General features: G+C 35.8%; 2 protein-coding genes across 5 annotated transcripts; both read right to left on the reverse strand.

Moving 5' to 3' along the window:
* Positions 1-1,554: 1,554 nt before the first annotated feature.
* Positions 1,555-4,144, reverse strand: LOC112510010. Its single transcript, XM_025115258.1, has 5 exons — positions 3,664-4,144; positions 3,306-3,569; positions 2,346-2,497; positions 2,113-2,249; positions 1,555-2,016 (listed from the first exon to the last, which is right to left on the reverse strand). Exons 2-5 carry the CDS (start codon positions 3,563-3,565, stop codon positions 1,846-1,848), a joined length of 720 nt encoding a protein of 239 aa, XP_024971026.1. The 5' UTR covers positions 3,566-3,569; positions 3,664-4,144; the 3' UTR covers positions 1,555-1,845.
* A 518-nt stretch (positions 4,145-4,662) lies between these two features.
* LOC112508797 (V-type proton ATPase catalytic subunit A) lies at positions 4,663-12,350 on the reverse strand. Of its 4 annotated transcripts, none has more exons than XM_025113560.1 (20): positions 12,038-12,350; positions 10,627-10,753; positions 10,337-10,392; positions 10,199-10,255; positions 9,964-10,075; positions 9,693-9,730; positions 9,478-9,579; positions 9,143-9,199; positions 8,972-9,043; positions 8,776-8,877; positions 8,622-8,684; positions 8,399-8,531; positions 8,081-8,187; positions 6,772-6,966; positions 6,426-6,512; positions 6,203-6,307; positions 5,437-5,534; positions 5,283-5,361; positions 5,113-5,201; positions 4,663-5,032 (listed from the first exon to the last, which is right to left on the reverse strand). In XM_025113560.1, exons 1-20 carry the CDS (start codon positions 12,113-12,115, stop codon positions 4,918-4,920), a joined length of 1,872 nt encoding a protein of 623 aa, XP_024969328.1. In that variant the 5' UTR covers positions 12,116-12,350; the 3' UTR covers positions 4,663-4,917. The 4 variants fall into 4 exon arrangements, with proteins under 4 accessions (XP_024969328.1, XP_024969329.1, XP_024969330.1 ...); XM_025113561.1 differs by having other exon boundaries at positions 4,679-5,032; positions 10,337-10,432; XM_025113562.1 differs by having other exon boundaries at positions 4,679-5,032; positions 10,337-10,432; positions 10,627-10,760; positions 12,038-12,116.
* Positions 12,351-16,837: the final 4,487 nt, after the last annotated feature.

Below are 16,837 nucleotides of genomic sequence, written 5' to 3' on the forward strand. Positions count from 1 at the left end.
TCTTACAAAAATGATTACGGATATTTGGATTTTCAAATTTTTTGGCATTTAAAAAGAAGTTTCGAAAATAGCTTATCTTGATCTAAAAATTTATGACCTCAGAAAAGTTTACTAAGGATATGATTAATTCAGGATTGAAATTTTTTGATTATTTACATCCGAAAAATATAAACAACTTAAAAAAGTTATATCAATCCAAATTATAAGTTAAAAATTATAGTGTTATAAGATTTACTACATATGGCCTGCCAACGGTAGCGGAAATTATCATGTTCCATGGTCAAAGACTTGGTGGGATGCGGATCTATTTAACGAGGAGCTGTATAGACATAGATGATATCGTCAACGACGGACCCAAAAAAAATTTCAAACGATGGTACTATTTAACTATAAGAAACAAATATAGGAAAAAAAATTCAAACGATAGCACCATTTGACTAAAAAACTGACACTAACAGAATTCGAACTCAAGTATGGGATGAAAGATAAGTTTTGTTAAAAAAACTTGTTTTCATTGTAGTTTCAAAATACATACGGTGACACACCACAAATTAATACGGTTGCAACTTTTACGAACCTAAATTTTTTACCCTTCGATGGAGGAATAATACGGTGACACCACTGTAGGTCCGTCCATAGATATCATCATGACCTATCTTTTTGTATAATGATTATGCACCTATGTCCCAGGATGAGCAGGAAGAATGAACACCCAACCAAAATGTAAGGGCTGTGTGTTTATCATTCTTAAATTAGCCCTCCCAGCCAGGATTATTGTATCGTGTCAATAATCGATACATACGTATGGTTACGTACAACGCGTTTGATCTCAGTGGTTGTATGTATTTTCAACAGTTCACCTATTGATTGTTCCAAGAAACGGGGGGGGGGGGGGGGTGTATGTTTTTAAAATTGAACATTTGGTACACAAGATGAGATCATTGAAGCATCTAGGATAGTATAGTAATTACAGAATTATTGTTCTTGAGAAGAGAAGCATATTGCAGCAGCAGACCATGTTACAACTGGAATTGGAATCGCACCAAGCTTTGAGATATTTACATTTGTTGCCATCTACTAATCCTTGGTTGGATGTATATTATTTCTTGACATGATAATGCAGCTTACAGGGTCTTATGATGATTATAAATCCCCAAAACCAGACCACATATATCAAGGTTTGTGCTGCAGATGATCTGAAACCACCCCATACCCTGTAACAGATTCATTACTTTCCCTCTCTCTATCTACCTTACATATATAGAAGAAGGATCGTGTGAGAATAGAGAAGTGTAAGAAGGGATCTGGACCTTTTGATCTTTTAACCTCATTGTCACCCCATGAATTGCACTTCTCAAGGGAATTGATCCGGTGCATCTCATTAGTATTGATCTTCAATTAGAATTGATCCAAGGGTGAAGGTCTCTTTTTACCCTTCTCATCATAACATTCATTCTCACCGGAACCCAACCCTATATATACACACACACACATGCATGCATGCATACATACATACATACAAGGTCAAGTTTAGGGGAAACCGCAAAAAAGTAAAAACTGAGAAACACTTTAGTAACCCATTCATCTGTACAAGATGCATACAAGTAATCGTCCAGTATGCACGCGTGCATAGAAACCACAAAACAGCTTTAATTACTTGTATGGACATGAGTATATCATACAAATGAATACCAGGGTGTTCCCCAGTTTTTCATTATTTGGGGTTTTCCCCAAAACCTCCCTCTACGCACACATATATATAGGCATATCTTATATACACATAATCCAACCTAGAAAACTTGATTCTTATGTGGTTGATGCATAACATTGCATTAGCACCAGTAGTTAGTACCCCAACCAGGTGGATGGTATTGGCTGGAACTTATGCTTGGCACAACCTAGGATGTCGTAATACTCTTCCATTCGGGTGAAGCAATCCCTCAAATCTGTCAACAGCTTGTCAAATACCTTCCACAGGACTTTGTATGATCTTGAGTATGGGAATGGAAGAAATGCCTGCAACATATACATCATATATATAGATATATATATATATATATTCAATATAAATCCTTATCCATTTTCCTACACACACACACACACACCACTTACATCTCCCTCCACTGCAAGTCGCTTCAGCAACACAAATGTTTCCTCGCTTTCCTCCAAATTTTCAATCACTGTCAACCAAATCTCGGAAGCAAGGTCATGAGCCTTCTCTTTTGGCATGCCACAGGCTATAAACTGATCTGCACAAACAACGCCAAAGGCTACTCATATTGATCTAGCTCATTGATGTTTGATAAGTACAAAAAAATCTTAAAAAATATACTTAGACCTCTCACCTATTATGGTTCCGTGAAGTATTCCAGATGAAGCAGGCATGTTTGTAATCTCAAGTTGATCTTTTAGATACAAGTAAGTGTGACCTACAATCTCATCCATTTCACCGTCCAGTGAAAATAAATGTTTGCTGATATATAACGCAGCAAACCTCCTGTGAAAGTAGCAGTACAGCTTCAGATATTCGTGCAAATGACATACCATACTCCCTAATTGACACATAGTTGAAGGAAAAAGTTGTACTAGTGATCAGAGTTACTAGTTTCAGATAATGGTAATTAAGGGGTTATAAAGTAAATTATGATAGTAAGCTTCCCAAGAGAAAAGAAATATTGGTTTTTATTTGGAACAATTTAATATACAATATGTTGCTTTCGTTTTGGAAGAAATATATACATAGAGACCCAACTTCACCAAACTGTTTGGATAGAGCAATAGGACCTCTTTTTGCACTTCCATCTGCCAAGAAGTCATTGGCCTACATTTGTAGATTAGCACCTTGCAGCTTGAACTTTGAATCAATTAGAATTTCCATGATTGATCAACTTTACAAAGGCTTAAAATTGGAACCCCAAAAGGACTTGTAATAAAATTGCCAAGTGTCCTTGGTTCAATGATACAAAATTAGCCTCTGGAACCATTGGGTAGTGAGCATGTCTGTTTAAAAATATGGTTTCCAAGTAGATCTGCTGTTTTGAAAGACTCATTAAGAAAATACGGTTAGGAGTAAATACTTGTTAGAAATATTCAATCAAAACGTTGTATGAAGTTGTAATAGTATTGACATTACATATTTGGGGTGGTTTTCCCTCCCTAAACCAGTTACAGAAATAATAGCATACATGCGGATAATTAAAGCAATTTTCGATTTATGAGCACTAGGTAGCAGGATTGATAAAATTCTAAAACCACCAAACATTTGAGGTTGATGATAAAGATCCATCAATGGTTTTGGTATGTACCTTTTGCTTAATCCTCTAGGAATTGGACCAGGCCATCTTTTGGCCTGGGCAGCTAAAGGAAATTTTCTGATAAGTGCAGCGTGCCACAGGCATTCTTGTTGAAAGAGATCAGCCCATTGCCTGGATACACAAGACACTAGTCCCCATTCCACAACAGGAACTCGGATGAAGATTTCAATAAGTAGATGATCAGGAAGTTTACCAAAAGGATCATCTAGTTCTAGATTAGGGAAAGAGACAATTATGTTATTGTCCACCATTGACCTGCACACAAGTATATATATATATATATATATGATCAGGTAGGCCAGCAAGGAGCATCAACTAAAGAAATTCAATTTGAGGAATGAAACTTAACTTAAAGCTGAAGAAGTATCTGAAGGCGTTCTATCTTCACAGCAAAGAAATAAACAAGTTATGCAATTATTTCCACAACAACATAAAAGAGGAACTAATCAAAGCTAAAACAAGTATCGAGGACAAAACGATCAAAAGAGTTGAGTGAAATTAAGGAAAAGGTTGCAGAAAGTGATGAATTTGGTGGCCAGTAAAGTGACGTTTAATCTACAAACAAGCAATAAAGCTAAAGGAAAGGAAAAGAATTCATAGAGATGGTTTAAACAGTAGAAAGATCCTATGGCTATGGAAGAAGATGACGAAACAGCAGCAATACATGACTGGATGGATTACGAAGATCAAGTGTAGGGCGAAAAAAAAGAGAGAGAAAAGGAAACGGTGGTAGCTGGGGCCTGGGGATGCGTGTGGAACTCGGTGTCCCTCGATCATCAAGGTCAAGCACCGGTTTTCTGTTTCTTTCGTATTTTATTAAAAAAATATTATTAACCGGATACTCAACCCATTATGCGAGCCGATTAATTTTAGGGGATGACCATCTGCTTCATCACATTTGAACCTCCATGGCCACCGCAGAATTTTTGTTCCTCCTTGGATGCACTTGGATCTCCAGATACTTTTGATTTTTAGAACTCAAACTCAAACTAATCAGGTACCATCTTATGGTTATGGTTATCGTGTGCGTCTCTTCTTATTGTGTGGCAATCTTTTCTTTTAACCCTCTTTCTTTCTGGAACTTAACCCTATATATATATTGATTTTTAATGAGAATGAAAGTTATGATGAGAATCATAATTGAAAATTTAGATGTATTGGATCAATTCCTATGATAAAAGCAATTCATAGATGTAGTTACGTTTCTCATGTTAATTTTTATTCTCACACGATTATTCGTTCCTCCGCACACACAGGGAGGGTCAAACTTATATATCTTATTTTACAAATTATGGACTTCGATAGTTGTAAAAATGCATCAAAAGGACAGGTGCAGGAGCAAATTAAATTGGAAATCACAAAAATGGCCCCCAACTTGTTATTCCATCAACAAATAATAATAATAATGATGATAATACTAGTAGAGTAGAGTAGAGTAGAGTAGTGTAGTCATAATACAATTGAAACTCAAAATGTCATATGCCTAAACTTTGCTCTATGCTTATTTCCATTCAATACAATCCCAGTCCAGCCCCATCTCGTAACTACTGCTTCATTTGCTTCGCTTCCTTTCCTCTTTTAATTTAACTACACCTTTGTGTTTTCACCGCGTCTCGTCTTCAAGATTGCGGAAACCAGCACTCAAATCCTCGTTTAACTTCTTAAATTTCCCGATTAGAACATCCTCTCCTTCAGCCGGATCCTCAAACTTCTGAGACCTGCAACCTCATCTCAACATCCATTATAACACATAAATAAAATACATTAATTACCAAATCCCGACATCCACTGCACTTACACTAATCGGTAAAACAGATCACCCAGCCGATGCTTGATCAGTGTGTAAGTGATCTTCTGCCCATCCATACCAGCTCCTCTCTCCACCGCCTGTATGTAGTAAATCCCAACATCCACGTTCACATCCATTTTTTAACCAACAAACTAAAACAAATACACAAGATACTCCACCTGATTCGCCAGATTATAGAAATGGATAATGTTGCGCATCATCCACACCGACTTGTAGAATGGGCAGAATTTATCGTATCTGTCATCACCAAAACAATCTCATGTCATTTGAACCAACGAATTACCATCACACACATGGGAGGGAGGTACTTACGGTGTAAATGCGTTCTGGGCAAGATAGTCTTCCCTCAAAAGTTTTGCAGTCTCTAACGTAATTTTATCCGTTTCAGCCAACGCGTCTTTACCAACCAGCTGGAACAACCATCATATCCTTTAATTACTAGTATCCAAATATAAAATAGCAACTGCTATAGCTACTCCACGATCCAAAAAGAAAAAGGGTGCTCAGAGAACAAGACGAGGAAGGATATGAAGACATGCTACAAGGGAAACAAATAACTAGTGACTTCTTATGATGTCAAAAAACACTCGTAAAAGGTGGTGTCGTTCATCAAGATCCTCAGCTTCACAAGGATTCGAAAAAGGAGTCTGTCGCAGCTTTTAACTTGCATTTTGCAAAACAACTTTCATGAATCATGACCTCCCCACTAAAGTACTCTTAACAGGAAAGTAACAAGATAACTATCTCAACTAAATCCAACTGATTACAACTGATTATATGCACCAAATTTCTTTCTAAACAACAGTTTAGATAATCACCCTACTATTTTTAATGAGTCATACAGGTGCATCACTGATTTAGGGTTATGCTGAATATCATTGATTTACCAAAGCCAATGCCTTCCATATGATGTTTATGCGGATGGTAATGCATCTAGGTCACTCGATCCATATCATGGAACTTGTTAACAAGATCAACACAATGCATCTACATGTTCAACTTGGCATTTCATATATTTGTCATGAAACCTATATAAAGCAATAAAGCAACATACAAGCTTAAACAACTACTGGCATACCTGGACAATTTCATTCAGGTCATCTTCTCTCTGCAGCACCTCACGAGCTTTTGTCCTAATGTCGATGAAATCCGAATCAAATTTTTCATAAAATGATTCCAGAGCCTGAACAACCAATAAATCTTCAGTGGGAAAGACAAAGTATTGTGAAAAACTAAGTGACAAATGACATGTGCATATGTCCAGTATACACGTCATGCATAGATTCATATAAGCAACACACCGTTGAGTACTTTGAATAGGAGATAAGCCAGTTAACAGATGGAAAATGTTTCCTCTGGGCAAGCTTCTTATCGAGACCCCAGAAAACCTGAGAAAATATTTGATGGCCTATGTTAGCATTGGGATGATATTTGATAGCTTTGAGCAACAACTTAACCATGTTTACTCATTGTATGAACAGCCAATAATTTGAATTATCACACCCCCAACCATCAGAAATAAATGATTACCTAGCCAGATACTAGGTACTCACAATAGTGGATTTGAATATGTTACAGCAACAAACCTCATCAAGTCATCATTTAAAAATGGAAGTGCAAAAGAAAACATAACACTTCAACAAGTACCTGAACGATGCTAAGGGTGGCAGATGTAACAGGATCAGAGAAATCTCCTCCAGGAGGAGATACAGCACCAACGATTGTGACACTGCCATTACGTTCTGGCCCACCAAGACACTTTACTTTACCAGCACGTTCGTAGAAAGAGGCCAAACGTGCAGCCAGATAAGCAGGATATCCACTATCAGCAGGCATTTCTGCCTAAACAAAAGGAAAGGCACAATGTTAGTTGTGACAAATTCAGAAGGAAGCCTTATTGCGCATAAACAGAAGCACAGCACTGGAGGTGGAAATTTCAATTTAAAAAGGATTTATAATCAGTTAAAGCCATTGTTTAAGTAACGTAGCAAAGAATCATCTGATGGAGCTATTCACATTACACAGCCCCAAGGTCTTCTAACACAATCATCGCCAAAAAAAAAGTTTTGGGGAAATGGCCAGCCAAATTACGAATACCTTTTCTCATGTATAAAATCTAACATACCCCAAGTTTTACTCAAATATGAGGAGGGGGCAGGCTGAGGAGGATGTGAGACAAGCAACTGAAACTGGACATGACAAGTTCAGACATTTCAGAAGACATGACTATGGTAGCAGATTGTTTGCAATGACTTGTGAATAATGGGGGCAGGGGAGGGGTGGAGAGGTAGATTGTGGGTTAGGGGAGGGTTAGAGAGTCCACCGCTATTTCATCCTTGGTTTAGTGGTTTTTGTATCCTCTCGTAGTCCTCTATTGTCCTTGTTTGTTTTACTGTTCTTTCATGTTACTCTATCTTCGACTATGCTAGCCTACATTTCTATCATTTATTTAATTTGTCTCTTTCTTCTCTCTCTACTTTCGGAACCAATCACTAAATCTTTTTCTCATAACTTTTTCACAAACCAAAGGTTTTCACGGAAACAACCTTTCTACACCTCGTGCTAGAGGTAAGGTCTGGATACATCCTAACCTCCCTAAATCCTACTCCGTGTCGGCTTCACTAGGTTCGTTTGGTTCGGTTTTTGTTTTCATACACACAATCCCCTTTTACATCGTATGACAACATCATTGATTTACATCTTAGACACGTCCGAAATTAGAAGTTTCTTCAGCTTCTGCCACACAGATTAAAAACTCAAGTACACTGTGAAGAGAATGCATCAAGGATAACAGAAGGGAGATGGTTTTGTAGCATAAAGTGCAAGAGTCAAAAGGTTAAAATCTATCTGGATGATTTGACCAACAAAGAAAAAGGATTTCCTATCAACAAAGAATATAGGCACAGTATCAGAAGATGAAAAAAGTAGCATAGGATCTCATAATCTGGAACCTTACCAACCGACCAGAAATTTCACGCAATGCTTCTGCCCAACGGGAGGTAGAATCTGCCATCATACTTACATTGTAACCCATATCTCTGAAGTATTCAGCTATGGTAATTCCTGAAAGTAAAATAAAAATAGAATGAATCATATCCTGAATGACTACTGAAACACAGTTAAAAGTTTCACACAACAAAACTGATGATTCTAAAACCACTTTGAACTACAACCCATTCTGTAAGTCACAAGATTGTATGTGTCAGAAATTAGATTAAGATGCAGAAGAAACCCATCACCCTCTGGTTATCCTTCCAAAGAGAACTCCTCTTACCTGTATAAATTGAAGCCTCACGAGCAGCAACAGGCATGTTAGAAGTGTTAGCCACAAGTGTTGTACGTTTCATGACAGATTCTTCACGACCATCGGGCAATGTCATCGTCAATTGAGGAAAGTCCATGAGGACCTGCACAGTTAGAATACAATAGTAATCAGGGTCATCAAGACAAATATCACAGACAACAGTAACAACAAAAGTAATATTAAGAATGCATACTTCTGCCATCTCATTTCCTCTTTCTCCACAACCAACATAAACAACAGTGTCGGAATTTGAGTACTGCACAACAATTAATGGTGAACATGACAATAGTTTCAGCATTTAAATATATAACGAATAATGACCCTGTATACCTTGAAAAACAAAATACCTTGGATAGAGCTTGGCTAATAACAGTTTTTCCACAGCCAAAGGCACCAGGAATGGCACATGTACCACCAAGCACCGAGGGGAAAAGGGCATCAAGAACACGCTGACATAAAGAAAAGCAATAAAGAATACTTGCAGGGATTAATCCTCAAAAAAGCAAAACAAACATTTAAGTTTTGGGAACATATGGTAGGTACCTGCCCAGTAAGAAGAGGAGTATCAGCAGCAAGCTTCGATGCAACGGGCCTAGGAGTTCGTACAGGCCAAGTCTGCAAGTAAAAGGTGCATGGAAGTTAAGAACACAGGGCACAACTGATATTAAATAGAAGAATGTTTATCATCGCAATAGAAAAAGAGAAATGGAAAACCTGGAGCATGGTGAATTTCTTTTTAACACCTTGGAACTCAAGCTCCAAAACAGTGTCCTGAACATCCACAAGAGAAGCTAATAGTCATGATCCCAACAAGTAAAGTTCATCCGTTAGTAGGAACAACTCCCAGGATGACAAAATTTACACATAGCGGATGATATCCTATAGGGTAAATCATAAATTTCACACTATACATTATACATTAATGAAGCTATGTTAACGAAGAGGCTTAGTCCTTGCTGAAACCAAATTACTTGTTATGACAAGGTGTGAAGAGGATGATAAGAAAAGGAGATGTGCTAAAGAGGAAGAAAGGAAATCAACAGAAATACCTTCAATGAATATTGACCAGGTGGTGCAATGTAGGTTATCTTTCCCATAGCATCAGGAGGTAAAGCAATGTGATGTTCCACTAGACTGTTCTCAAATACAGTCTGCATAGAAATGAAGAAGAAAATTAAATATTGTAAAACACCAATTGAATCTGGGTTCAAATAAAAGAAGTATGTTTTGCAGTTTTATACATAGCAAGGATACCATGACTTACAGCGTATAGATCTCCACCTGTTATAAGGTCCCCCTCACCTGGCACCGAAACATCAAATTATAACTCATAAATACTTGCATGAAACCAGTTCCAGACCTCTGAGCATATTATGATCTATGATTTTCTATTTTAAGTTTGTTGCGATATGAAGCTTTGAGCATCCAGCCTCTACGCCTTCAGGGAAAAGGTAGCAAAATTGAGCTACAATCCCACTCGGCAAACCACCCTAATTTAGTAGAAAACCATAGGAACCTCTATTAATGTAAAATACCTTTCTTTTTGGGCTGAAATTCCCAAAGGATGTCCTTGTCAAGTGCTGGGACAGATACACCACGAGGGATGTAGACATCACCTGATCGTTTTGCGATAGTCTTCAGAGGCCTCTGAATTACATGAGTTGAAGATAAAAGGTACACATGGACTATAGTCAGGAACCATCAAATAGATGAATGCATTCTTTTATAACAACTTTAAAGTCACCAACAAGAAAAACAAATATTACAGACCTGAATGCCATCAAATATATTCCCTAATATTCCAGGACCCAACTCCACTGATAGAGGCTGGAGATAAATGAAGAGATTAGCACAATCCATTTTCAGATTATGATCATCTCAAAGTAAGTTACTGTATGCAATATATACCTTGTGTGTCCGTAAAACAGGATCATTGACCATCAATCCAGCTGTCTCTTCATAAACTAAAATACAATGGACGGGTTTATTCTCAATGTGTACAAACTTAAGATCCATCAGTGAATGGACAAAGTGGAATTCTAATCGGTGCATATGCATGTATGAGAGAGAGGTAGGGAAGTATACTGAGGCAAAGAGATGCAGTCAATGGTTACCAAGGGTGTGTATGCTACTACTACACAACCTCAGAACACCATCAACATGTATGACAATCTGGAGGATATATCAAACAAAAATACCTTGGATTGTAGCAGAATCTCCTTCCAAACGGATAATCTCCCCAATAAGGTTGTCATGCCCAACACGAACAAGTTCGTACATAGCAGCCCCTGCCATGCCATCTGCAATGACAACTGGTCCAGATACCTGCCAACTTGCATACAGCATAAGCTCAAGATAATAAGATATGCCTCAAAGCACATGGACAGTTTTTTGTCAATGAGAGAGCGTTGTTTTTGAAGTAAGAAGCATTATGGATCAAGAACGTAAGCATGTCCACTCTACACTCTTCAATAATATAATATGACAGGCAACTTGATAATTAACCTTAACATCAACAAAAGGAGTATGATTAACAAGAACATCAACAAGGGGGGAACAACTATCAACGAATGAGAGTATTGTTAATAAGGACAACTATGAACTTGCTTTATATTGTTCCCTGAACGCTACACCAACGTTGTTTTGTGTTCTTTCTCCCCCATTAAGTTCATATGAAATATCTAGAACCATCTAGATTGTATTTCGTAATTAAAATGTGCACAAGAAAATGTTACTAAGGTCATCAGTGGATACAAAGTGACAATTTTAGCTAAATACTTGAGTACTCGACAAGAGTCAAGAGGGGGGGGGGAGAAAAGTGTAAGAATATTGAATAAATGAATTTGCACATGCTGAGTGGCAAGAAAAAAAAGCATAAGCATTTTTATTAAATCGGGATACCTTATAGCTCACCAGAATGGTCCTAATGTACTATGTTCAACCTTGAATTATAAAGATTACACATGTGAAAAGACATGCAAATTTATTTTCTCATAGGCTATGGCCTATGGTACTTCATGTAAGACTGTGAGATGGATCATCTCCGGGCATACAACTATATTAAAATATGTAACTATTCAATTTGCTCGAAAAAAGATATAGATTTCCAGAAAGATATAAGTTCTGTTTCGCATATTTTTGCAACAAGTCATGGAAAAAGCACACAATGCTGCCAGAAAAGGGCATGTAATTTATTTGGTTTAACTATAAACATAAAGTCGAACACTTGGTCACTCCTATAAAAAACAGATTTACTAATTCGCACCACCAGTTACTTAAGAACTAAAAAAAAAAGACTGAATCATCATGCCAAATAAGGCAGCAGATCCTCAGGCATGGAGCGGCGGACCACCAGATGATTGAAGGGGTTAGACTTTGACGTAGAAAACCAAAATTTAGATGGTGCTGGAACGTAAATTAGGGGGAAAAGAGAAGGTATAAGTTAAAGGAACAGTAAAATACAATTTTAGATGAACAGATAGCAGTCATAATAATATCGATGACATCAAGTAACTAAGCATATACAAAATCGCAAGGAATAAAACCTGGCAATCCAATCGAAGTGGGAAAGGTAATATTGATTGAATGAGCAGATCGAGGAATACTCACCTTGCGGACGTAACCACACTCGCTCTCCTTCTCGGAATCTTCGAAGGTGGTCAATCGAGCTCCATAAGCAGATGGCATCTTGGAGAGTGATTGAGATCAGGAATTGGGGAAAGTATGGTTGATTAAAATGCAGGGGTATGATCCAGAAAGAGATCCTATCAGGTAGAAGAAGAAACTAGGGTTACAGAGAAGGAGATTTGGAAGCAGAAAGATGGAGAGGAAGAACGTGATGAATGCGTGATACTTTGTGGCTCTGTTGGTCGGGGTGGGGTAGTTATCATAATAGACTGCGGACGATTGTATTTGTATGTATGAGATCTGTATCCATTCAGACGCTGCCGCATGGAGCATATCAGAATCAGATGACGTCACGGCTGAATCACGGATAAACTACCCCCTCCACTTTTATGATCGTCACGTTTCCAGCCCATTGTGGTTCTCATTTGTAGATTTTAATCAGATTCCGATGTCATAGTTTATGGGCTTGGGTCGGATTCGAGACATGATTTTTTTCCAACGAATTTGATATAACAAACTCGAGCTTGTTCACATGTTGACGGGCTTATTTGTTTACATTTGGGAAACAAAAATTATATAAATAATAAGTTATATAAGATCATTTAAATTATGTAAGTTTTTTCGAGAATAAAATAAGACCTAAAAGATATCAATTTACATGATATGTAAAATCATATATATGGAGTATGAACATTTTCTTTTGATTTATCAACTTTAAAAGTGCATGTTTTTTCAATAAAAAAAATTATTTATCCACCCATTATTTCAAGATCAAGATTTGAAACGTATTATATAACATATCTCTTTCTCTCTCTCTCTCACACACACAAACACATATATATATACTAAAATGGTACTTACGCAATGCAGCGAAATACATCTTTCTTTTAATATTTTGTTTTATTTTTTATCTGTTGATATAATATAGTTTATGTGGCTTTGAGAAAAATAATGTTTTTACTTTGACGAAAAATAAATTTTAAAAAATATATCGATATTAATATCAAATTAACTATTTAAAAGTTCTTGTTTTTATATAATTTATTTAATTCATTTTTTTATTATAATCTATACTATATTATAAAGCATTTGACAAAAACTCTTAAAACCATTTTTTATGCACAAAGTACTGTTTATTAATGCATGTTACTTAAAACTCAAGATTACAAGTATATTGTGCGTAAATACAATTTATTAAACATCTTATTTTAAATATAAAAAATCTAAAATATAATTACGATAATCATTTAGTTCTAACAGAATACTTAATTATTATTGTTATAAAATGTTATATTATTAAATCAAAAATAAATTATTTCATTATTAAACTTAAATTAAATTATAATTAAAAAAATAAATTACATAAAAATAAAAACTTTTAAATAGTTGATTTGATATTAACATTGATATATATTTTTTCAAATTTTTATGACATTTTCAAATTTATATTTTATTCAAAAATAAAATCATTATTTTTTTTTAAAAAATACATAAAATCGTATTATAACATTGACATAGACAAATAATAAAATAGAACATTAAAATCGAGATATATCTCGCTGAATTGCGCGAGTACCCTTCTACTTTAATTTAGATCAAATAGTGAAGTAATTTATTTTTAACTTAACAATAAATTTTTTATAAAGATAATGATTTTAGATGTTAGAACTCGATAATTTGATAAAAAAACCGTAAATTATTAATTATACATAATAATTTGATCAATTATAATAATATAGTTGGCTGAATCGCCTTATCCGGATTCTTTTTTTATTATCCAAGCTTGCCCAGTAATTTTGCAAGTCTAGCCCGAGCCCGTCCAATTTTTTAGAATGATTGTTTAAACCCATTTTTTTAACGGCCCAAGTGGATAGGGTATAGCGGGTTATACCGTCCATTAGAGATGGTCAAATGGGCCCAGCTCGGCCCGTAACCGCCGGAGGACCGGAACCGGCCCAGAACCGGTATGGACCGGTTGTGGACCGCCGGTTATCAACCAGTTATGGATTTTAACGTTTTCTAGAACCGAGACCGGTTAAGACCGGAACCGGTTATAGGACCGGCCCGGCCCGATCAACAAAAGTCAACGTGTATATATATATATAACAAAATGTATTTATAAAATTAAACGTATATATATATATAACAAAACATATTTTTAAACGTATTTATAATAAAACGTATTTATATAAAACATATTAAAAATAACATATTACAAACACATTAATAACATATTAAAAATTTATTAATAAACAAAAATTTGAAAATAAAAATAAAAATTTGGCCGGAACCGGATTCCTTAACCGGTTACCGGTAAGCTTGACCGGATACAAGGTATTTCACCGGAACCGGGACTGGGACCGGTTACCGCCGGTTTTTATCTTGATTAGGACTGGTTAAGGACCGGCCCGGGACCGGATTTTGGCCATCTCTACCGCCCATAAACAGCTCTAATTTTAATCCATAAAGATTATCATATTATTTTATAACTTAAATATGGTAAAAATCAACTACTAATGTCAATTATAGAAGTATGTATTAAATGTATAGCAATGTACTTGGTTACCAACAACGAAATAATAACATATGATCAAATTAGGTTCATTTGTGTTGATTGAAATGTCCAAATCTAAGAGAGTATAATCAAAGTTAGCATATACTAATGTATAAACACGAGTTTGAATCGTGCAGATATTTCAAATACTAAAATGAAATTTTTGAAATTTTATTGCATTTTATCTTGTTATGTATTGGTAGAAGGAAAATTTGTTTACATTGAATATATTTTGTGAGTTATGCTTATATGTAGACTTGGGACCATATGAGATAATTTTTTTACATATGAAACTTCACATCAAAATTATGTGAAGATAACCGTCACTTTGTTTTTGTTGTGAATGATCGGGGTTTTTTTTTACCTTCACATTGTTTTGTTGTGAAGTTTCAGGTTAAAAAAAAACTGTCTCACAAAAACAGTATTGTCTCATGTAAAATCAACCCCTTATGTGTGTGTATGAATATGGTTTTATAATAGGATTGAATAACAAGGTAAGGGAATCGTTTTCCATTTTGTAGTATTTATCCTCGTAATAGATGTTCATGAAATTAGCTTCCACTTTTTGTTTGCATAGCATGTGGTTTGACATGTTGCAACAAATAGCTTTAGATACTTGATAAACTCTATTATTATTATTATTATTCTTATTATTATTTAATTTTGCTATTTTTAAATTAAATTTTGGATAAATAAAGAGCCATCGTTGATTTCAAACATCCTATTACATTTAATTGTTTTATTAATATTATTAAACAATATCACAAATTATACAAGAAATTCCTAATATTGTTCGATTTATAAAGGGATATAGAGATAGTGGTAAAGAAAGAGCATGTCAGAGTGGAGGGAGTACATGAGTTGGCAGAGGTTCTTTAGAGTGATGTGGAGGAATTAGAAAGGTTGGGTCGAAATCTCAATGTGTCAGAAAGAGATGAGTTATAAGTGGGCGTGGTTCGTGGATGAGGAGGGGGTTTTCTCGGTCAAGAAGCCAGTAGGTCATAATTTTCCGAGGTATTATTGTCATTTCTTGAAACAAAATGAATTTAAGGGGAAACTCGGACTTCTAAAATGCTTCGAATGACACATACATAATATAATTACTTCGTCCTTCAGCAAGGAGCATAGCTAGTTCAACTCATGGAATAGAGCTTTCTCAGGGACAATATGTCTTTCGTCCTTTTTCCGTGGAAGCCGATAAAATTAAAAGAACTAGGTTCCCTCTTGCTCAAAAGTAACAAGGCCCCGGGTAGCTTGGTCCCTCGTATCGTTTGCATCTTCATGTGGCATTTAAGATAAAGCAGAGTCCACTGTGTTCCATGCTTGACAAACAAGGCTTTAATCTCCCTGTTTGGTCAACAGCAAGAAGATATCAAAAGTTTGAGAAAAAAATGTTCAGGTGGTGGGATATGGGTTCCTTAGACATGACTTCTATCATGGACGTCTTTTCTCTTAAAAATCATTCGACGTATTCCCTTTCTACAAAAATCATATGTCAAGCGGTACTATAGATTACTTTGTTTTGTACATGATTTGGGGCTATTGCAACAAAGTTGTGTTTTCAGACCATTTGCCTTCACAGTCGGATTTGACTTTAGATATCCCAACTTTTATCATATCGATGGTTATTAAGTTAAGCTAAAGGTTTTAATTTTGCTTGGACAATATGGTGCCACTGCCACATCCCAGTGGGATGATATAGAGGTTAATTTTTGCATGCTTCTATTGGTTCTAACTCGTGAGTTTGGATTGGAGCTTTTTGTGCCCTTTTCATGTTTTTATGATGTTTTTCAGCTACCCTCTCATTTTCTAGGCTGCATTTAAGGGTCGTTTATCAAACACTTATTCAGTAAGTGCTTACCGTGGTAAGAGTCGTCGCCCTCACTTACTGCGTAAGACTCTTGGTTCTTGTCTCATTATTACTGGGTAAGATTCTTGGTCCTTACTATATTCATCCGATGAGGTAACGTGACTTGGTAAACACTTACCCCGATAAACGTTTGGTAAACGACCCCATAGTTTATGTGTGAATCCTCTCATGCTGCCAAAGTCTTTTGATGAGCCTTTATTTATCCATTGTCCCCTAATGTATCTGGGATTATGGGTTTTTTGTCATTTGTTTTGTATTTTAGTTTATGCATCAAATGGGCGGATATACCTTCTTACACTACTTACCTTAACTATATTTCTCATTAGAACTCAATTATATATATATATATATATATATA

The sequence above is a fragment of the Cynara cardunculus genome (assembly GCF_001531365.2).
Source record: "Cynara cardunculus var. scolymus isolate 2C chromosome LG 3, CcrdV1, whole genome shotgun sequence".
NCBI lineage: Eukaryota > Viridiplantae > Streptophyta > Magnoliopsida > Asterales > Asteraceae > Cynara > Cynara cardunculus.

Excerpts from the sequence above, each read along its gene's own strand:
- LOC112510010 (XM_025115258.1), bottom strand. The coding sequence starts at position 3,565 with ATGGTGGACAATAACATAATTGTCTCTTTCCCTAATCTAGAACTAGAT. Across the intron at positions 2,498-3,305 it reads CCTAGAGGATTAAGCAAAAG|GAGGTTTGCTGCGTTATATA; the intron begins GTACATACCAAA and ends CTACTTTCACAG. Across the intron at positions 2,017-2,112 it reads GACTTGCAGTGGAGGGAGAT|GCATTTCTTCCATTCCCATA; the intron begins GTAAGTGGTGTG and ends TATATGTTGCAG.
- LOC112508797 (XM_025113560.1), bottom strand. The coding sequence starts at position 12,115 with ATGCCATCTGCTTATGGAGCTCGATTGACCACCTTCGAAGATTCCGAG. Across the intron at positions 10,754-12,037 it reads AGTGTGGTTACGTCCGCAAG|GTATCTGGACCAGTTGTCAT; the intron begins GTGAGTATTCCT and ends GCAAGTTGGCAG. Across the intron at positions 9,200-9,477 it reads CTGGTCAATATTCATTGAAG|GACACTGTTTTGGAGCTTGA; the intron begins GTATTTCTGTTG and ends GTGGATGTTCAG.